Source organism: Canis lupus, chromosome 32, assembly GCF_011100685.1.
Source record: "Canis lupus familiaris isolate Mischka breed German Shepherd chromosome 32, alternate assembly UU_Cfam_GSD_1.0, whole genome shotgun sequence".
In the NCBI taxonomy this organism is placed as follows: Eukaryota; Metazoa; Chordata; class Mammalia; order Carnivora; family Canidae; genus Canis; species Canis lupus.
Genome location: NC_049253.1, coordinates 13,390,869 through 13,414,005, shown reverse-complemented (window position 1 = coordinate 13,414,005; position 23,137 = coordinate 13,390,869). Strand labels below are relative to the sequence as shown.

General features: G+C 37.7%; 1 protein-coding gene across 1 annotated transcript in view; it reads left to right on the top strand.

Moving 5' to 3' along the window:
- The window catches only part of ARHGEF38 (Rho guanine nucleotide exchange factor 38), a 124,217-nt gene that overhangs the window by 90,481 nt on the left and 10,599 nt on the right, over nucleotides 1-23,137 (top strand). Inside the window, exons 6-13 of the mRNA XM_038581980.1 lie at nucleotides 1,313-1,512; nucleotides 3,977-4,110; nucleotides 9,025-9,129; nucleotides 11,212-11,334; nucleotides 15,034-15,345; nucleotides 18,618-18,761; nucleotides 19,549-19,747; nucleotides 19,896-20,155. Coding sequence (XP_038437908.1) covers nucleotides 1,313-1,512; nucleotides 3,977-4,110; nucleotides 9,025-9,129; nucleotides 11,212-11,334; nucleotides 15,034-15,345; nucleotides 18,618-18,761; nucleotides 19,549-19,747; nucleotides 19,896-20,155 — 1,477 coding nt within the window. The remainder of the gene's footprint in view (nucleotides 1-1,312; nucleotides 1,513-3,976; nucleotides 4,111-9,024; nucleotides 9,130-11,211; nucleotides 11,335-15,033; nucleotides 15,346-18,617; nucleotides 18,762-19,548; nucleotides 19,748-19,895; nucleotides 20,156-23,137) is intronic.

Below are 23,137 nucleotides of genomic sequence, written 5' to 3'. Positions count from 1 at the left end.
ATGTGGACAGAGTGACTGATGTGTATGTGTATGTACACATGTGTGTGCATGCACATGATCATTTAAAGTTTCTTAGTTTCTCATTTATCAAATGAAGAGTTCAAATAGATGATCTCTAAGGTGTTAGCAGACCTTTTCTAATGATAAACTTTTCTAATATTGTCCAAATTTATTAGATCCATTTCACTGTTCCAATGATGTGGTATGTTGTCTATTTATATTGATATTTAGAAATAATAATTGAAGAATTAAAAAAATTAAACTATTAGGATGTGAAAACTGTCAATATTCTTATCTACTAAAAAACCAAATGAAAACAAAACCCAAAAACCCAAATCCAAACAAACAAAAAACCTAAAAGAAAATAAATGTGTATATCTGTCCACCAGAAGGGATTCAAAGCCCAATTTGTATCCATGCTCATTTATAGTGTCTCTTTATTTGCCCTTTTGCAAAAACAAACAAACAAACAAACAAACAAAAAAACCCATCTTTTAGAAACTACTAACTTCTTACTAAAAAAATGAATGACAGTGGATTGGACAATGACATGACCAGTTCACTTTCTATGAACTGCTTGGCTAGTTGGAATGGTTGTAATCTCACCTCAGAAGCTCCTAAAGGAAGAGTCAGGCATGAGCATTCACTTTTGTGTAGCCATTTGAAGATCTGTTGGTTAAGAAGAATTCTACGTGGAAAGTCATGGAAAGTATCATGTGATAGCAATGATTAGTAACAGTGGTGGTATTAATAATTAATTTAGGGAGCTATTGCATTTATTATAAATCTCTTTTGGAAACCGTGGTAGAACCTCTGAAACACTATGAATTCGACTATTCAATTTGGTAGAAGAGAGGAGACAATGCTTTCTTTTAACGATACTTGGCAAGTCATCTGTTTAAATAATTAATTTCTTTTCCTCACTAATAATCACAAAAGTGCCATCAGGAAAATGCATTTTTCTTGGTTGTCATGGAAAAATGCATTCTGAAATTGTTTCCAACTATTGTTATGAATTTTGTTATTTAAAAAAATATATAAGTGGAACATGGATAGAAATCCTGCTTTGAGTTCTCAATGGACAGATACACTCACGTGTTCTTGTAAGCTTTTGCTTGGTAGTAGGGTCTTTCAGCCTGGCTTCTTTCTGTCATCCATCGCTCTTGCTTCATTTTTAGAAATGGTATGCAGCCACATGGAGGAAAAATAAAGGAAAAAAACAGTTTCAAGATTAATCATAAAAATCACAAAAATGAAAAGGAGTTAGTAAGACAAATGTCTGTGAAACTGATATTAGTTATGTCTATTGTAGAGGCAAGCCAAACCTACTGGACATGGGCTCTTTGATGATCAAACCAATCCAGCGTGTAATGAAATACCCGCTCTTGCTGTGTGAACTCCAGGGCTCCACCCCTCCCTCTCACCCTGACTTTGGGGCGCTGGGGGATGCCTTTATTGCAGTGAAAGACATTAACGTGAACATCAATGAATTCAAAAGACGGAAGGATTTAGGTAAGAAGAGACATGATGAATTGAGTGTTTACTGTGATTGAAGTGTTCTGCTTATGCTCCTGAGAATCAGAATATCTAAGTAGTTACAGCAGTTTTCAGTGATCATGTTCACTTGATATCTAGAGTTAGAGGTTGGGAGCAGAGTGTAGCTCTGCCTGGCCAGCTGAGTTCAGGAGATCATGAGGCACAAAAGAAAGAAAGAAAAAGAAAGAAAGAAAGAAAGAAAGAAAGAAAGAAAGAAAGAAAGAAAGAAAGAAAGAAAGAAAGAAAGAAGAAAGAAAGAAAGAAAGAAAGAAAGAAAGAAAGAAAGAAAGAAAGAAAGAAAGAAAGAAAAGAAAAAGAAAATGAAATTTTTAAAAATCAAGCAGCCCTATACTTGAATTCTTTTGACCCCCTCATGCCTTGTGACATACTGTGGGCTAAAGATACCATAGCACATTGTTCTCCTGTCACTGGTGATATGTGTGGTAAGAAGGAGACACGGCATGGCCAGGAAGCTAGAGTAGTGAGAATCTAGAGCCAAATCAGTGATCAAACAGGCCCAGCTAATACATCAAGCTCATCTGGTTCTGGCACATAAAGAATGTAGATTTTGTAGCAATAATATAATATAATAATCCCTCTATTGAAGGGAACAAGTATATTTCTTTCTCAAATTAAAAAATTATTGTTACGAATTTGTTAGCCAAGATGTAAAATTCATGTCTGAAGTGGAATGTAGATTTCAAAACAGGAGGCACAATTATAGGGTTCCTATCATCCCAGATGTAGTAATGTACTGGGATAGATTGTGTGTGTCCTTTGTCAGTGTGATTTGTGTCCATAAGTTCTTAATTGGCTTTTTACTTCTAATACTAAATCTCAATTCAACATTAAAGCAATGGTAGGACTTTAGAGCTAACTGCTCCAACAACTTCATTTATTTACATTGTTTTTCTTTTCTAAATTTATATTCAAAAATAGTATGTATTTATATTAATAAATTAAAATTACAAAGAAGGGACTAGAGAAAAAAAGTAAAAGTTGTAGAGGAAGAGACACCATAAACAAATTAAAAGACAGTCCATAGGCAAAGGATTACTATATAGAATATACCATTACTGATATTTAATCAATAATAAAAACATTCTAGGGACGCCTGGGTAGCTCAGCGGTTGGGAGTCCGCCTTCAGCTCAGAGCGTGATTCTGGAGTCCTGGGATCGAGTCCTGCGTTGGGCTCCTGCATGGAGCCTGCTTCTCCCTCTGCCTGTGTCTCTGCCTCTCTCTCTGTGTCGCTCATGAATAAATGAATAAAATCTTTAAAAAATAAAAAATAAATTCTAATACAAAAAAAAAGATTAGTAATAGAAGGAAGTAGTTCAGAAAGACCGATACATTTCTAAATGTTAAGCTTCACTTATAATCAGAGAAATGCAAATTAAAATCACAATGACACATCATTCTCATCCTATCAGATTGGCAAAAAAGATTTTTAAGGGACAATGTTAGGTGCTGAATCTCAATCTGCAGATGAGAAGTCTTCAGACTTTCTACGTCTTTTTTTTTTTCTATTTTCTTTCTTCTCTTCTCCTTCTTTCCATCTTTCCTGAACACGTGTGGCACTACAGTTTGCTGGGGTTTGCTTTTAAACTTAATTACATATTATGAACATTCTTCTAGTTAATATTGACCTTCAGTGGTTCCCTAGTTTTCCATTTCTGAGTATGTCATAATTTAGTTCACTGTTCCTCTATGGATAAACTTTTTGATTGTTCTAGAATTGTGCTATTGGAAAATGTGCTGTAGGGAACAAAACATTGTATGCCTGATATGGAAAGCAGCTTCTCTGCACAGATTTCCTGCCATAGACTATACGTTTAGAAGGTTCTGCTCATTTGTTCTCCATAAAAAATGTATTGGTTTAATCCTCACCAACGGTGTGTGAGATTGCCCATCGCCTAGCACCCTTACCGGAACTGAATTGTAGAAGTATTTAACATTTTGAACAACAGGAGAAGTGAAAATGATCTTAAAGATAAAAAGATAAAGCTCAGAGAGGTGACTCAGCTTTCCCCAAATGTCTCAGCTAGTGCAGAGCCAGCTACTCTAGAGTCTAAGGTCTCCTTATGTTGGGTGCAGTTTCCTTAGCTAGGTCTTGAGGCTTCATTCTAGAGACTGAAGACAATATATTATCTGAGAAGAGAGAAAGTTTTTCTCCAGTGCCAAGTATTTTTTAAATGTGATAAGTACATGGATCTTGAGCTTTGAGGAGCTCAAGTCCCTGCACACCTGGAGTTTCCAGTCAGTGGGTTGGGCAGCTGAGCTTATGCCTGGGGATTAGGGCCAGAGCATATTGCATCTGCATCAGAGGGTCAAAAATCACTTGGACTTCTCTCTTAAATATGGATCTTGAATTCTTTGGATGAAACATACACTTCCCATGTTGCACATGTTCAGATATGTGATTGCATTCTTTCATTTCAGTTCTAAAATACAAGAAAAATGATGAGGATGAATCACTTAAAGATAAATTGTCTAAACTAAATATTCATTCAATTAGCAAGAAATCAAAAAGAGTGACAAATCATCTAAAGATTCTGACCAGAGGAGAACCACAGGTAACTTTTCTTCTTGGGCCACATATGTTCTTCTGGGGCATATGAATGCTGATATTTTGCTTATTATCAGAGCTGTTTCTAGAACACTGAGAATCAAGGTACTGGCCAGATGTTGATCTTTTCTTTCTACCTCTTTTAGGGGAAATGGAGTGTGGTTGGCTTTGACACTATTTTAGCTGTAGTGCTTCCACTGAGGAAGCAAAGGAGAGATAAGGACATGAGGACAGGGCTCAACGTGAGATGCCCCGAAGTCCTGATACTCACCATCAAGTAGCATATAATCTCACCCAAGGCCATGTCCTTCTTTCATCCCTATCTTATCTCTGCTTTTTAAAATCTCACTTTCCTTTTGGGTTCCCTTAATGTTCATTCGATCTTCACTTCACCTATTTAAAAAGGGGTGGTTAAGTGCATCCCTTATTTTGATTTTTTTTTCCTATCCTAATCCTCTTCCTCTCCCCCCCCCCCCCCCCCCCCCCCCACACACACACACATATTGTCACTGGGCAACTGTTCTGTGTCAGCTGTTTAGCCTGGTTTGAACCACATTCATCTCAACCCCAAATAAATAATGGATGAATTAGCAAAGGCTCTCAAACTTTAATGTGTGTAACAATTAGCTGAGGAGCTTGCCAAAAGATTCCAGGGTTCCTCCTAGTTCAAGGGTGCAACCTAGAAGCCTGGTATTTTTGCAAAACTCCAGGTGTTCTGAAGCTAAATGACCTTCAAGTGAGTGACCAATGGAACACGATTGAGAATCACAAGACAGAAAGCTCATAGCCTGGATATGGAAATTAAGTGGGCTTCTAACAAAAAGTAGGCAGGACAGTTCCTTTGTTACCATATAGTATGTTTTTCTTCTTCTCATTTGCCTGATTTCATCCCTTTTTGTTAACATCTCTAAGGTTTTTAGTGTGAACTAGAGGCAACCATATGGTAGTTCAGTCTTGGTTTTGTTGGCTTTCCTTCGTTCTTTAGCTGCCATGGTCTTTTTCCTTTTTCCATTAAGTCTTTGCAGTTTTCTGACCCTAAGATGGTAGTGGCCTCTTCCTATTCTGAATGCCTAACAAACTTGCTGAGTGTTTTCCAATCTTGGCATCATGAACATTTGCTGAAGTTAGCACAGTGCAAAAATTAAGAGCAAAATTTTTGAAGTCATTCAGATCTGAATTAGAATATCACTTCTGCCATTTGCCTTGGGGCACATACCTTAAAGCCAAGGTGGTCCTCAAGATTATAAGGATCTAGCCGTGGAGGGCTTGTGAGAATGAAATGCGGTGATGCATATGAAGAAAGTACCTAACACAGTGGGTAAACACTCAGTATATATTGGCTGTCATCATCATCATCGTCATCCTCATTTCATATCACTACAGTGTATTACTGCTTACTAACTTTTAATGTACAGATTTCTTACTACTGTTGTAGATGTGAAATCATTTATGTATGGTGTATTAATCAGGTCTTTTAATTTCTGTATTTTATGATGTTTAGACAACTTGAAAAAGCTGGCCATGACAGATGCTCGTCCCAGGACTAGTCAGTCCATTCTTAGAGATAGCAAAGGGCTCAGCTGGGATCACTTCTTTCATATGTGAACCAACTAATCCAGCCCCAAACACCTTCCAATCTATCTCTCACACACCAAGCCAGTGTTCCTCTGTCTTAAATCATCCAAGGCCAGGTACCAGGCAAATAGAGACTACCACTAAAGCCCAGAGCCCAGGGGAATTTCCCAAACTGGCCAATCCTAAACTGTTTATCCTGACCTAGCTATTTTTATAGGGTTTCCCACCAAAACCACAATCAAGGCTCTGGCCTTGACTTTCCCCTTGCTCCTTTCTGCTACCTGACCAAAACCTAGTGATTGCCCTATGGACCTATATGGCACAAAGTAACCTTCTCTTTAGGACTTGTCAGTATATCAACTTCTTCCAAGCCTTGTTTCTGTTTCCTCTTGTGGCTGCACCTATTTTACCATTCCATATCCAATACGGACATTCTTAGAATCCGTGGCATGTATCATTCTTGTCAGTACTTCTTTATGCTCTTCTAGGGGCTCACTGGGTCCATTGCATGCAGGAAAAAAACTCCAGGCCCCTCTCTCAATGTGAAACTATAATGTGAGACGTTTGGGTCATTATGGTGTACGGTCATAGATCAGGGAAAGGAAAATCAAAACATTTGAACTAAAAACAACAATAATAAAATTGGATTGGAAATTCAATTTGAGAAGAGACGATAGCCTCCATAGGCATGTGTAAATGTCATGCACACAATTCTCCCCTGCTTTTTAGGTCTTTGCTTCTGACTTAAGACAATTCTGTTGAGGAACAATAGGCAGGTCTTAATTCTGGGCAGGTTTTTGTAAAAGCTGTTACATTCTTTAACATATTTATCATCAGCTTCTGATATTTTCCATTGTGAACTAAAAGTGAATTGTAGGTAAAGTGGCCTGAAGGGATATTAATTAGATTTTTCCCCCTTAATCTTTTGAGAAGATGTCCTGTCAGCAATGAAGCATTTCACTGTTAATCAGAAAATCAGCTGCATAGGCTGAACTGCAGAAGAGATAAATCTCAAATCAGTCAATTTTGCACTTGTCAGCAGCTCAAGTGAAATATTTGGTGGAGTTAGGGTATAAAACTATTACCCGAGAGGAAGATTCTATTCAATTCATCACACATGTATTGAACTCTATGTACCAGACACTGTGTTAGAAATTGGAAATACAAAGAAATTCTGAATTCAGACTCCTCGGGTTTGAATCCTGGTGTTACCTACTAACGTGAGTAAATTTCATTAATTTCCTATATTATTTACGGTAAAGACCAAGCTCCTTTCAAAGAGATTCCAAAACAAAGTAGGTTAAGCCAGATAGTCATTTATTTATCTCTTACAATAGTCCTAAGATGTGAGTTCAGACAGGTGCTGCTGCACAAAATTGTTCAGGAACCCAGTTGTCCCCAATTTTGTACTGTGCTGTTTCCCCAAACATACTGTCTTCATATGCTTGGTTGAAGTTGGGTCACTGCTGTGTCTTCAGTCTTGCCCTAAGGATAATGCTGTAAGGCCAAAGTTCAGAAGTGAAATACAACCCTTAGCTAACATCCTATGTATTCAAACCAGTTATGAAGGCAGAACCAGCTGCAGGGGAGACTGGAAAGGGTAGCTTCTAGCAGGGCAGCCATGTGTCCAACTTAAACTAACCATGTGTCCAGGAGGAACATCAAGCTATGTCTGCCACAGCTCCCAAGATTCTGTTTATCTCTAAAATGGGATTAATTGTGGCACCTCTGCCATAGAGTTTTATAAGAATTGAAATGAGAGCATGGAAAGCAGGTTTTAGCATAGTGTCTGGAACAGAGTTAGTGTTTAATAAATGTTAGCTATTATTATTATTGAGACAAAAAATACTTAATCTCAAATGCCTGCAATTGACCAGTCGAGAAAATCACTTAAATAATTAACAAGTGTTGTGAGAGGACATTGGGGAGCAATTAATTCTCTGTAGTGAAAAGAATAGGAATTCAAGGGAGGATTCACAGAACGGATGACAGTTGAGTCCTCAAAAAAAATTAAACAGAATTTTGTAAGGCAAAAGAAGGGACAGCAGCATATTCCAGCAAAAGGAAACAGCATAAGAAAGGCATGGCTCTAAGAATGTAGAACTGGACAATATTTCTCATACTGGGATCCTGGATCTCTTACTTTAGAATCATCTGGATCCCTGCCAAAATGCACAAAATAAAACAGCTAGTGATGGGTCCTTGAAAACTGCATTTAAAATAATCTGCCCCAGCATATTGTTCTATACATCAAACTAGATTAGCACATAGACACCCTAAGGCAGAGGGTTTTGAAATTCGTGTGAATTATAAAGAACTGTGCACCTATTTAATCAAAAGCTTCTTAGATAAACAATATTATGGGGTTTAAAAATAAAATAAAATATCACCATTTTCTGTACATCCAATTCTGAGGTCAACCATCTCCCCCCAACCCCCTCAGGTCACTCATCTCCCCCACCCCCACCCCACCCCCTCAGGTCAACCATCTCCCTCTCCCCACCCCACCCCCTCAGGTCAACCATCTTAAATGAACAAACCTATGAACTGAGAACAGCTATGGTTACTAACCAGTACAAACTGAAGAATATCCACCATATTCCACAAATCATTTGCATGTTCACATAGATTTTGCCAGCATGAAGCTGGTTCTGCCCTTCTTTTGTCATAATTTTGATAGTTAAGAAATACTTTGCACCATTAATAATAATTATGGTATTATCAAGAAATCAAGATAAGATATCAAGAAATAACTGAACACATGTGACCACTATCTTAACTCTGCTGAGTTTTCCTCACAGAAGGAATTTTTGCTAAGATTATATTCAGTTTTTCAAATTTGAGCTGGGTAAGAATTACTGCCTTTCTTTAGCCAAGAAGCTAAGTATATTTGCTAAATAACCACTGTGAAATTAACTGAGATGAGTCATATCAACAATAAGTTTCAGTCAACAGGTCAACTTTTCATTTTAATTTTAATTTTTTTAATTATTTTACATACCCACAAATTGAGCATAATTTAAGAGTACGTATATAATGCAGGCCATTAAAAACTGTAGAGAAAAGTTTTACCTCCTCCATCTACCATCACATAGATGAAACTCTGTGAAAGCTGAACAGCAGATTAACCTGCACTATGTGGCTCTGCTACAGTAATTGAACAGCAGTTGTGCTGTGTGCTGGTACACAGCAAGTACTGTGCTAAGGCAGTCAGCATGACATGAGAGGTTTTCATCTACACAAGGAGTTCTTTTGTCATGTGCTGGGCTAATACAGTCTGTGATATTTTTTTAAAACATCAGATCTGCTTGAGTTATAAAAATAAATAATTTCATCTACATTTTAGGTGAAAGACAATACCTTTAATAGAGAAGAAAAGCTATTTAGATACTTAGAAAAGACGGTGAGGCATTGTGTGAAGAACATTTCACTCTGTCTTCAACACATACAGGTAGGTAAGACACAACTGTTTCCAGCGTTTCTACAAGAAGGTATTGATGTCCATGGTTATTACGAAGAGTAAATGTGAATGTTCATTCATTTATATGATCTAATTTATATGATAAATTTCATTTATACTGTATCAAATCTGGGAGCTGAAGACTGCAGGTGAGGGAAACCAGTTTAAAGATTTAGATTTTGTTCTTTGCTTCCTTATCTGCTCCATCTTTCTCCCAACCAAAGTCACCATGTGGCGGGACATTAACTCACACGATTGCCATGTGGTGCTAGACTATTAAAATGCTTTTCTTATAACAGAGCTGAATTCATTAATGCAAAATTGATTCAGCAGAAATTTTCTTTATTTGTTGGATTATACTAACATACACTAACTATATGTTATATAGTTATATTTATATAATTAACATATACTAACATATACTAACTCTTGTACCCAAATCACAAATTTGCAATTTTAAAAGTGGGACTGAAAGAAAAAAAAAATCAAAGGAGGACATCACATAAAATTAGAGAAAGACTAAAGAGCATAAAGCATAACATAAAGGCCATATAAAAAAAAACACAAAAACCCACATGTGGATCTCAAATTCAGCTGCAAGCCTTTGAGAAGCCAACTTAAAAAAGGATGTACGATCTCACTAGTCTAGATGAATAGAGCACCTCTTATTTATTTTATAACCAGTGTTTCGTAACGCCCCCTTTACAGTTCTGAATGAAATTCACATGTAATTCAACCTTACATAGGTAGGTCTACATAAAAGAAAATCAATGTGAAGGATAATAAATTCCTTTTTTTTAAATTTTTAAAAAATATTTTATTTATTCATGAGAGACACACACACACACAGAGACAGAGACAGAGACAGAGAGAGAAAGAGAGAGGCAGAGACACAGGCAGAGGGAGAAGCAGGAGAAGCAGGCTCCATACAGGGAGCCTGGTGCAGGACGATCCCAGTTCTCCAGGATCAGGCCCTGAATTGAAGGCCACGCTAAACCGCTGAGCCACCCGGGCTGCCGAGAAAATAAATTCTAAAAAAATAATTGGAGAACTACAATATGCAGATGTTACACAACCATAGTAGTGTGGGACAAAAACACCCCCACAGATTCCCAGTAACCCAGGAGCTTTTTCTGCTAATGTTAAGAATCATAGACTTAACCAAACCAATTTGAAGTGTGGTATAATTATATTCAGTAGAGAAAGAATGGATCTCATAAAGAAGATGTGGTGTCTTCAACAACACCTTGATCATGGTTATGATTGCAAGACATAGTAGAATTCCATGTAACTCAGTTAACAAATGACCCCCTTCCCATTTTCCAGTTTTTACCTTGGATATCTATTTTTGGAAGCAGATGTTTGTATGCATAGGTAAAATATCATACCAACAGAGGATTAGGTTAACAGGTATCATGATTTGGAGAAAAGATTCTGTGTTATGTTGATTCTGTGTTATGTTGGTTTATTTTTATGTTGGTTGGTTAACAAGCCACATTCTTTTTTCATTTATTAACTGATGCAAAGCCTGATTTTACAATCAAGTTTGCTAATCTCTTCTTAAAGCTCCGCTTTCTGTGAAAAGAAAACAAAAACTTAGTTATAACAGCCAGAGAGCCGTGGGAACTCTATCCTTCATATATATTTCACGAAGTGAATGCATCTTGGGAACATCTACAGGAAAGTCTTCTATTTCCACTAACTGATTCAACAAAAACATGAGCATCTTCTTTTAAAAAGAGCATTACATTCACTAAGGAAAACTGAAGACACAAATCAAAGAGGAGTGATTTCTAAAATAAAGGATTTGTAAGAACTGAATGGTCAATAAGATGAAGTCCACTTAATAGAAGGTGTCATACAGAGTAGTAGGAGAAAGTGACAGAGGGCAAGTAAGAAAATAATTATTACAAGTAACCTCATTGTATAGAAGATTCATGAAATTTTTTTCCTTCCTTTTTTAATCTCTCAGTGGTAATGGAGGGTTATGATGATGAAGTGTACATTTGGGATCATTTAATTATAATGAACTTCAGAACTTTGCCTATTTTGTGATTTTGTTTTTGGTTTCAGGATGCCATGCCCTTAGCACTGCAGAGCATGATGGAGCTCCAGGAGATTTCATGCAACAAAAATAAGGAGGAAAGGAGCCATTCAGAGGCCCTAAGTAATGCCCCAAATCCCTGTGGTGACTTTGTAAGTTATTTATATTCACAGATAAACTAGGAAGTGGGGTTAAAAGAAAAGCTATTTTTTATTTGTTTTTCTGGAGTTAGAAATAAAACATGCACTAAAGCAAATATGAATGTCAAAATCAGTAGATTTAAACAGGAGGGTTTTTTTTTATTATTGACTATTTTAAAGTGAATTAGTGAAGATCTCAATTACTATGATTAAAATTTAAGAGGGTCCCAGACTGTGTTTCTAAGAGTAGTTAGTGTCTATGTAGCTTTTAAAATCAACATTTAGCTTAAGTCTGCATGTGATAGATCACGGATTTATTAAATTGGCAAGCTATGATTTTCCTAAAGCAGTCTCTGGAAAAGTCTGGAGTCCTTACAGGAGGAGCGAAGCTACACTCTGATGATGTGACTTTGATTAACACACTATATACTGGAAAGTAAAGCCTTCTTATTGAGAAAAGGCTTTTACCTATGAGTCATACGTCTTCTATGCTGTGGTAAAATATTTGTTTCCTATGAGTTCTGTAAAATATACAGAATTACCAAACATAGCCCAGGAATCATAAAAACATGCTTGAGCCAAGAAAATATCTGGCTGGTAAAGTTTGAGTAGTACTGATGGGGGAACACAGGGCTAGCTGAGGACAAAGCACGAGCTCTGGACAGCACCTTGACAAGTCCTTGAAGCAGGCAAAGGGGCACTCCTCTACGGTCTCAACTGCCTCGGTGTTAATACTTTGCTAAGGGCAAAAGGCAGTCTTAGCCCGACCCTCGGGAGCCTGTAAGTCTACTCTGACATACAAAACTTCCTTTAGAAATATCCTTTATCTCTAACCCCCCGAGATACATGTTGGCAATCATCCCCCAAGCACCTGGCCCACTGTTATACATCTGAAGGGTCTCATGACTCAGGTTTTATTAGATGGTAATAAGCCACCTTTTCCCAACAAAAGCTTCCCCCCCCCACCCCCCAAGGTCCTGGAAACCTTGCTTCCAAAATTCCTTAGAGAGTACGCTATCCTGAAACCCCTCCCAACCCCAGGTATGTAATCAGCCACCCCTCACAGGCCTGGGGCAGCAGCTCTTCCTGCCTACGGGTCCTGTCCCTGTGCTTTACTAAAACCATCATTTTGCACCAAAGTTGTCTCAAGAATTCTTTCTTGGTCGTTGGCTCTGGACCTCACTTATATTCCAAAACTTCATCAGTACTAACTTTAACTTAGTATCTTGTGTTCCAAAGGTATTATTATTATATCATAGTAGTATGTTATATAGAAGCTATAATAGACTCCTTCATCATTTTGAAGATCCTTGAAAGTGGCATTTTTGTGTCGGCATTATGGCATTCTGGGTCAGATAGTTCTTCATTGAGAGGTCCTTGTGTTCCTGGAGGATGTTTAGCATTCCTGGGAAACCAAGCTCTAAATCTCAGTAATGCCCCCTCCCCCCATCTCAAGTAGTGACATCCAGGGAATAGCCTCACGTATTTCCAAATCCTAGGAAGTGATGCAGCCCCACCCCCAGTAGAAACCTCTCAGAAGCATCTTATTTCGTGGCACTGGGGAATGGAAACTCAGGATTACATCTGAACTAAGATGATCGATTAGATAAATGAGAATAAGAGAGCAAGAGAGAGAGAGAAAGAGGTTTTTACAATGGATGTTAAATGGAAACAGTGTGGCTAGTTCTTTATACATTTTCTGGGCTTAATTACAGAGAGCACATTTTAGAAAAGTCCTTAAGGGTTTGCTCTTTAGCTTAATTCCAATGTATTAAGTCAATAAGTATTTATTGAGCACCATGTAAGAGCATGGTATACAGCTGCTTCAGCATGTCCCGAATTTGATGGAAGAAGTGCAGTGTTCTCCACTTTGCATGAAACCATAAGATGATAAATTAGGCTAAATTAAAATAATTATCAGGGTGTTCCTGAGTGGCTTAGTTGGTTAAGCATTTGCCTTCAGCTCAGGTCATGATTTCAGGGTCCTGGGATAGAGCCCCTCTGAGCAGGAGCCTGCTTCTCCCTCTCCCTCTGCCTGCCTCTCCTGCCCCCCAGCTTGTGCTTACTCTCTCTGTCAAATAAATACATGAAATTTTTTTTTAATGAAATAATTATCAGAATGATCAGTATAAAAGCAACTTTTTAGCTTATGAATAAAGTATATTAAACTTTTTAAAATGAAATATTAATAAGAATTCAAAAATCTATCTAAAGGCAGAGCAGTGTTTTTATCTAACCTTGAAAAATACTTACCTGCCTTGAAAAATACTTGTCTACATGTTTTGAGTAGGAAAAAAAATATTAAAAGAAAATCTGATTCTTATTTGCTCCAATCATAATTCCTATGTCCAGGTGAATTGGAATCCGTTTATGTCTAAGGTCACAGGATATGATCATAGACATAAATATATATATGCATATATATAAATATACACACACATATATATACACATACATAGTATAGGGCATATACTATGTGTGTGTGTGTGTGTGTATATATATATATATATAGTAACTATGTTGTAATATTGTAATTATGTTACCTGTAGAATCCAGTCAAGTTACAATACTGTAATTTATCAGAACAGTAAACAGATTCTTTACTTAGTCAAAGGACTCATTAAACAGTCTGCAGGTGTATATTGATTATCTTATAAGCTAGACATCAAGTTTGATCTGTTTAGTCTACTGCTAGTGTCAGTAAGAGATTGGTTTCCCTTCTCTTGTAGATTTCCCATGAGTTCACACAAAGTTACCAGAAGCTGTTTAATTAATAAAAGCTGCTGCTCAGATACTGACTCCATAGGACATATTTAGGGTACAAAAGAGAAACCTACTTCTAAATTGCTATAACATAATCATGTAACCGACACATATATGATAAAGCATGAAGTCGGCAGTCAGCAAACATAGGATACTAGTTGCACTTCAGAATAGAGGGGGAGGAAAAAGAAATAGGAGAAAGTAAAGCTAGGATGTTCTGCGGCTGGCATGGGGTTGGCTGTTAAAATGAGGTTCATTTTCAATGGCTTGGACCTAAAAACAGAACCAGCATTAGCTTAGTCCTTCAATGTATTTAAAGAGAAAGCAATAACTGTTGTCATTTCTTTCATAGGAGCAAAATACCTATAATAAGGAGGTACTTATTGGTATAGAATATAAAGTTCCACTACCCAAAATGAGCCAGTAGCGTAGCCAGGGAACTGGGCCGATGTGGGAGGAACAGAATACAGTCTCTTCTAGGACCACCTTCCTTTTATTGTCAGGAAAGGAAGGGAAGGATACGGTGAATCATTTGCACAGTCTTAGTGGTCAGAGACTGAGTTTGCCTCCCACCCCAGTCCTGGAGTAACTGCGCTTGGCTCTGGGATTAGAAAGGAGAGGAAAGGGAAAATGTTGAAGGAGATGACCCCAATGCAAAACCAGGGGCTGGAGAGAGAAAGGTAGAGTGTATTTTGGGCCTGCGGGCTTTAAGTTTTCTATTCCTCTTCCTGCTCACTCTACACGCAATGTTAGAGTCTCAAGTCCCTGTTTCAAGTCCTTGAGCAGGTTTAGGGAGACCAGAAAGAGATCACATCCTCCTTAACTTGGCCGCAGACGTTGCTGTCCTGCTCTGCGCTCCCGCAGGGAGGAAGTAAGCCTCCTGGTGACAGCGCAGGACACGTATGGTTGTTCTTACTCGGTCACAGGACTGCTCTTCTCTCTCGGCAGGCAGCCCACGTGCAGCGGCTGGTCCTGATGCCCCTGTCGGCCCTGCTGTCCCTATTCACCGGGCCTCAGAAGCTCATCCAGAAACGCTATGACAAACTGCTGGACTGCAACAGTCACTTACCTCGGGCAGCAGGAGACGACTCAGACTTGGCCAAAAAGGAGTATGAGGCCCTCAACGCCCAGCTTGTGGAGGAGCTCCAGGTGTTCAACCGGGCGGCTCGGAAGATTCTGCACAACTGTCTGTGCAGTTTCGTAGCTCTCCTCAGGGACTTGACCCTCGCCGCTCAGCAGGTTTATTCCACGGTGGCGCCGGTAAGCGTGTGGCTGCCTAGGCCTGCAGCACCTGCTAGAAACCACAGCCACATGGAACAGCCCTGTTCGTAGTGTGCATGCATGCAGGGTGTGTGTATGTGTGTGTGTGTGTGTGTGCACGCGCGTGCGGAGGTGGGGGCGGAATTTAACTGAAGCCCATAGTCCTTCAGTTTCTTTCTGTTTTCTCCACAAGAAAGTTTCCTAGTTCAGGTTTATTGTGACATGCACACTTGTTCTTTCTGGAGGTTTCTTTTCAAATGCCAAACACCTTTTAGCTCTACCTGCTTGATGCTTTGCTGAAGCTTATCAGTTTGTATTTTGTATTCTCTTCCTAGTCAACTGCTCTTCAGTGCTCACCATGACTATTTAAGGTGTGGATCCCAAAAGGAGGCCATCTCAGTGTAATGACAGAAACAGGAGAACTGTCAAACCAGTCTTTTTTGCTTTTGTTTTCCTCTATGGAAAAAAGTCTAGTGTGTGTGTGTGTGTGTGTGTATCTGTATGTAATTTAGCTTTCCATTAGGATATGATTTTATGACTACTTTCCTGAAGAAGGAAGATATTTACAATTTAATATCAACTTAAAAAAATCAGTGTGGTTTCTTTGCCCTTCATTTCAGTTAGTTCTTATTCAGCTGGTTAGATATTTAATGGACACCATTTGGAGGAAAATTAATTGTCCTACTTTATTTTTTACTGTGTATTTAATTAACTTTTAACTTATCCTTTGAATTAAATTAAGTTGAATAAGCAGGTGCTACATTTACATGGTTCAAAAGGCGAAACTACATACAAATGTGTAAACAGTCTCACATAGACTCCTGTTCCCTAACCACCCATTCCCCAACTCCACCCCATTGTTACTAGTTTATCCATTTAGAGTTTCTTTATGCTATTAGAAGTAAATGCAAAATGCATATATTTTTCCTAGAGAAAACTAGGGTATTACAGCACCATCCTGCAATTTGTTTTTTAACCTCCTTAGGATGCATACCTGTCAGCACACAGAGAACTTTCTCAGCCCTTCTACAACTTTATACTAGTCTACTGCATAGCTATACAATAGTATATAACCAGCCCCCTATTTTTTGGATAACAACTTTATTGAGAAATAATTCACATACCATATATCCCACCCATTTAAAGTATGCAATTCCATGGTTTTTAGTATTTTCACAAAAGTTGTGCAATCATCACCACAATCAATTTTAGAATATTGTCATCACCCCCAAAAGAAACCCAGTACCATTAGCAGTGAATCCACATGTTCCCCCGACCACTCTCCCATAGCTCTAGGCAACCCCAATCTATTTTCTGTCTCTAAAGATTTGCCTATTCTGGGCATTTCATATAAATAGAATTATATAATATGTGGTTCTTTGTGACTGGCTACTTTCACTTAGCATAATGTTTCTGAGGTTCATCGATGTTGTAGCGTTTTAGTACTTAATTCTTATTATTGCCAAACAATATTTCATTGTATATATACACCATGTTTTATTTACCCATCATCAGTGGATGGACATTTAGGTCATTTCTACTTTTTGGCTACTATGAATACTGCTGCTATGAAAATTCAAGATCTTAGTAGATGTTTGTTTTCATTTCTCTTGAGTACATACCTAGGAGTAGAATTGTTGGATCATATGCTAACTCTGTGTTTAACCTTTTCAAGAACTGCCAGACGATTTTCCCAAGTGGCTGCACTATTTTACATTCTCAACAGTGATGATTGAAGTTCCAATTCCTTACATCTATCTGTCTTTTGTTTTATAGCCATCCAGTGGGTGTGAAATGATATCTCACTACGGTTTTGATTTGCAGTTCTTTGATCATCCCCCTATTTCAAACTTTTTAAATTGAAGTATAACTTATATATAGTAAAGTACATCAGTCTGAAGTATACATCTCATGAGTATTTGCAAATATATATACATCTGTGTAACCACCAACCACATCTAGATATTAGCCCTTTCCAGTTCCTCATAAGGGCCACTCATGACCATTCTTAAGCTTGAAGGTAACCATTATACTGACCTGTGTTACCAGAGACTGTTATGTTTGGTTTGTATCTCATAAAAATGGAATCATACAGTATGTATGGTTGTTTTGTTTATCAACCTGTTCCTACTGATGGATATTCGGATGATTCCAGTTGTCTGTAACTGCATAACAAATTATATCAAACATGGCAGCATGTGGCAACCAATGGTCATTTATTTCTATTGTCTTTCATAGTTCTGGAGGTTCCCTGGGCTCAGGGCAGTTATTCTCAGTGTCTCTGTGAGATTGCAGTCTGATAATAGGCTAGTCATCTCAAAGACTTCCTCAAGACCTCAAGATGAGATGATGATAGAAAACTCAAATAGTTGTGGATGAGGACAGTTGAGGCTCCAGAGACCTCCTCCCACCTGATCTTTCAACACAGCTTTTTGATATGGCAGCCACATTGCAATTGGACTTCTTCCATGGCTACGAAAGTCTCTCAGAGTGTCCCAAGAGAAACCAGCAGAAACTGGATAGTCTCTTTTAGCCATTTCTTGAAAGTCAGATAGCATCACTTCTGTGGTTCTGTTCACTTCCACATTCTATTCATGGAGGCAATTTTTAAAACCCATGCACTTTTGAGGAGAGAGGACATGGACTCCACTTCTTGATGAGAGTCACGTCAAAGAATTTACTGATTTGTTTTAAAACCACCACAGGCTCTTAACTAATGCTTCGTGTTTTAGCATTGTTCTCCTTTCCACTTTCCCACCCTACCATGTTGGAGGACCCTACTGCCATCAATTCCTGAGCCCTTCTTCCAAAATTTCATTGCTTTTTGTTTCTCTTCTATTCTTTTATTTAAGCTTGAAGCTTTATTTTTATTTTTTTTAAGGATTGTATTTATTTGAGAGAGAGAGAGAGAGCACGAACAGGGGATGGGGCAGAGGAAGAGAGAAAAGCAGATTCCCCACTGGGCAAGGAGTGTGATGTGGGGCTTGATCCCAGGATCCCAGGACCATGACTTGAGCTGAAGGCAGACACTTAACTGACTGAACCACCCCAGTGCCCCTAAGCTTGGACCTTTAAAACAGTTATCCCTATCATTTTAGTGAGGCTTTTGGAGATAGCAAATTAGACCATTTTTATCCAGAAGTTCTAATATTGCCCTAACTTTTTTGCTGTGGAGCCATCTTCTACTTTCTCTGTTTGTCATAACTCTACTAAATTCAATACCTAATATAGTTAAATAGTTGAGAACAATGCTGTATCATTTCTACCTATAGGTACCACTGTTGGCCCCGAGAATCTCTGAAATTCAGAATCGAGTACTGGAAGAGGTTCAAAATCTTAATTTTGTAAAAGACAACAGTGCCACTTTTATTGAAAGGAAACTTAGTTTTGAAAAGAAGAAACCTTTGCAAATTCCGGTGAGTTTGGTAGGATTTATGACAATGACTAGCACTTCTTTCCCTTGTTCAAGTCACATTAAATTATTTTTCACATCACTTACCTGATTCTAATATCCTATAATTTACCTATTATATATAGGATTTCTTATCTATGAGTTCTATAAGGTCATAGATTTTTACCCATTTTGTACATGATGTATTCCAAGCTGCTAAAATGATGCCTGACAACAGATATAAATATCTGTTGAATGAATAAATAGAATTGTATAGAGCAAAATCATAATAGTTCAACTCTTTCATTTTTCTAGATAAGAAATCCCAGGCTCCAGAGACAAAGTAGCTTTCTCATAATCACTAGAGGCAGAGCAAAGAGGGGTCTAGGCCTCTTGACCCTGCCCAATTTACTGATATTATTTCCCAGAAAAAGACATGCACATGTACAATTTACTTAATTATTATTTATCAAGTGTTCAATATGCAAGAGATTGTCTACAGTATGGAAAAAAATTAAAAATTGTTCCATCCAAGAGGGATTAGAACCTCTGCTTTCTTATACTCAGTTGAATTTTCTTTCTTCTCTGCAACACTGCCCTCATGTGCTAACTAAAGAATTTTTCACTGCATAACTCAGCCGGATGCTTCACAATAATAACTCCATCAGTGCTTCAACATTGAAATAATCCCAAGTCAATGTGTGGCTTTAACATTTAAAAAATCTCCAAAGAAGAAATATTTACTGGCTCAGTGACGATTTTATTGTATGTATACATCTATCTAAACCAAAGTTTTTCCTTACTTCTCCCAGCCAGAAGTGCCACGTCAAACTGACATTCACCGCTCCAAACTTCTATCCACATACGGTAAAGAAGAACTCTACCAAGCAAAGCGCAAGTGCAATGCTACACAAGAATATGACATCAATCTTCTGGAAGGGGAGTTGGTGGCTGTGATGGAACAGAAGGATCCACTGGGGAGTACAAGCAGGTGGCTTGTTGATACAGGAAGTAAGTTTTTTGTGTAAAATGCACAGAACTACCACGTCTTTTCAAGTTGAGATTTTTCCCAGGGGCCTCTCTGTGCTTCTCTAAACACAAATGTTTGGTAAGGGTATACAAATGACCTCGTTTCTTCTTTCTTTTTATTCCTATCCAGTTATAAGAGGCTATGTGTATTCTTCCTTCTTAAAACCCTACAATCCAGCAAAAGTGCAGAAGGTGGATGCTGAAAACAGGTTCGGTGATGATGATTTTGATAACATCAGCCTCTTTGTGTCCTCACGGCCAGCTAGTGACAGTGTCACAGGCACCCCAGAAAGTAGCATAAGTGATAGCAGCTCATCTCTTAGTGGTACATATGGAAAGTTGGAAACAAACGGCACTGATGTTGACAGTTCTCAAGAGGTAGATGAACAGGTAAGAGTTTGAACCTTGATGTAAAACTGCTTGGCTGTTCAAATCATGAAAGGTCTATCTCTCTAATAGCATTCTGTCTTACCGTAAGACTTGGCGGAAGAGTGTCAGCTTTGACAGCAAGGAGACCTCGCTTTATGAACACTTATTCTCTGTGCCCCTTTTCGCAAGGAATTTAATTCTCTGAGCCTATTTCATCAAATGAGGGAAGGAGGATGATAATTCCTTCATTGCAGACTTGATGTGAGGATTAGAGAAAATGTGTACATGTAAAGTACCCAGCACAGAGCAGACACTCTGTAAACAGTAATCATTATTATTACTACCCTGCTGGCATGTATTTAGAGTGAAGCAAAGATGGTCTTCTTATACTCCTCCATCACAGAAAATTCAATACAACAGATTGTCACCATAAAGAACATGTGGGAAATTGTCCATGATTCCTTCAAGAGCAGTATCTTCATTAAGCTATCTATATAACTGGCCATTTTTAATCTCTTGTATAATGCCATTTACTATATATTGAAACTTTTGAGAGCTGCCTTTCCCATGCAGCACCAATGCAGAGACTATGGGGACCATTCTTTCACAAAATAAGTTGACTATGATGAAGGGTTCCTTTTGGCTACCTCAGAAAGTTTCAGTATATTTAACTGTTAATCCTCAAGTGGTGACCAACTGTTTCTCTTTTCAACTTGCTTTTTTTCTTTAGCGGATATTAATTAATTTACTTTTTTTTATAAGAGTAATACATGTTACTTCTGAAAAGTTAAAATGGTATAAAGATATATGTAAACTAAAAGTAAAGGTCTTTATTCCTTTCTCCCCTAACCGTACCCTTCAGAGACAGTATTAGGATTCACGTTTCAGAGATTCTCTGTGCATGTACAAACAATGCAAGTGGGAATGTGTATATGTTACATAATTTGCTTTTTTCCCCCACTTAACAATGTATCTTTGACACAACAGTACCTAAATATCTACCTTATTCTTTAAAAAATTCTGCATAGTAATTTATTTTGTGGATATATCACAATTTATGTAACTATTACTCTAATAAGACATTTAGACTATTCAGGTCTTTTTATAATTTCAAACTATTTCAAGCAAGATCCTTGTTTATCTATTTTTGTGCACTTACATGAGTACATATGTAGGAAAAATTCCTAAAACTATTGGAGAGTCAAAGGGTATATATATCTAAAGTCTTGATAGGCATTTCCATATTGCCCTTCAAAAATAGTTTATCTACTTAGTTTCTTTCATTGCTGATACATTGATTGTTGTCCAATTCATGACCAGTTCTTTAAAAAAAAAAAAATCTAGGGATGCCTGGGTTGCTCAGTGGTTGAGCACCTGTCTTTGGCTCAGGTCATGATCTCTGCCTCTCTCTCAGTCTGGACACAGACTATCATGAATAAATAAATAAATCTTTAAAAAAATATATCTTTATTAAGGACTTATTTACATACCATAAAATTCATTCATTTTAAGTATATAATTCAATGACTTTTGGTATATTTACAGAGCTGTGCAACTATCACCCCAATCCAAGTTTAGAATATTCCCTTCATCATGGGATGCCTGGGTGGCTCAGTGGTTAAGCGCCTGCCTTTGGCTCAGGGCATGATCCTGGAGTCCTGGGATTGAATCCCACATCGGGCTCCCTGCATGAAGCCTGCTTCTCCCTCTGCTTGTGTCTCTGCCTCTGTGTCTCTCATGAATAAATAAATAAAATCTTAAAAAAATATATTCCCTTCATCCCCAAAATCCTTTGCACTCATTTGCAATCTGTTTTCTTTCTCACCCCAGCCTAAGGAAATTACTAATTTACTTTCTTTCTCCATATATTTGACTTTATTGTATATTTTGTATTAATGGATTCATACAATATGTGGGGCTTTGGAGCTGGCTTCTTTCACTTAGCATAATATTTTTGAGATTCATCCATGTCGGAATATACAAATGTACTTTGTGGGGGGGGGTTGTTTTTAAGATTTTATTTATTTATTCATGAAAGACACAGAGATAGAGAAAGGCAGAGACACAGGCAGAGGGAGAAGCAGACTCCATGCAGGGAGCCCGATGTGGGACTTGATCCCAGGACCTCAGGACCACACCCTGAGCTGAAGGCTGATGCTCAACCACGGAGCCACCTAGGTGTCCCTGTACTTTGTTTTTTTGTTTTGTTTTGTTTTATCACATAACAGTATTTCATCCTATGGTTATAGCATACTTTGTTTATCCATTCACCAGTTGATAGACATTTTGGGTAATTTCTATTATGAATAATGCTGGTATAAACATTTATGTACAAGTCTTTGTGAGGATTTCATTTCTTTTGAGTAGATATCTCACAGTAGAATTGCTTGTTGATATGGTGAATTTATGTTTAACTTTTAAGAGAAACTACCAGACTGTTTTTCAAAGTGGCTGCACAAATTTACATACCCACGAGCAATGCATGTGGGTTGTGGACTGCAGTTTCTTCACATCCTCACCTTATTGTCTTTTTTTATTATTATTATGATAGCCACTCTAGTGGCTGCGAAGTGGTATCTCATTGTAGTTTTTATTTGCATTTGACTAATGCTGTTGAGTATCATTCATGTGCTTACTGTCCATTCCTGCATTTTCTCTGGTGAAATGTATATTCAAATATTTGCCCATTTTATAAATTCAGTCATTTTACTTATTATCCAATTGTAAGACTTCTTTATGTACTTTGGATGCAAGTTCTTTATCAAATATAATTTATAAATGATTTCTCCCAGTCATGACTGATTCTTAATTCATCTGGACATTGATCTATGTTTTTATCACTCTTTTGAAGTTTCAAAACACTATTTTTCTATTACTTGTTCACTCTTAGTTTATTCAAAGTTTCTAGAAAAGAGAATAATATTGTAATACCAATAGATTTTTTTTTTGCCTCTGTATTCTGTGTATTCACACACACACAGAGAGAGAGAGAGAGAGAGAGAG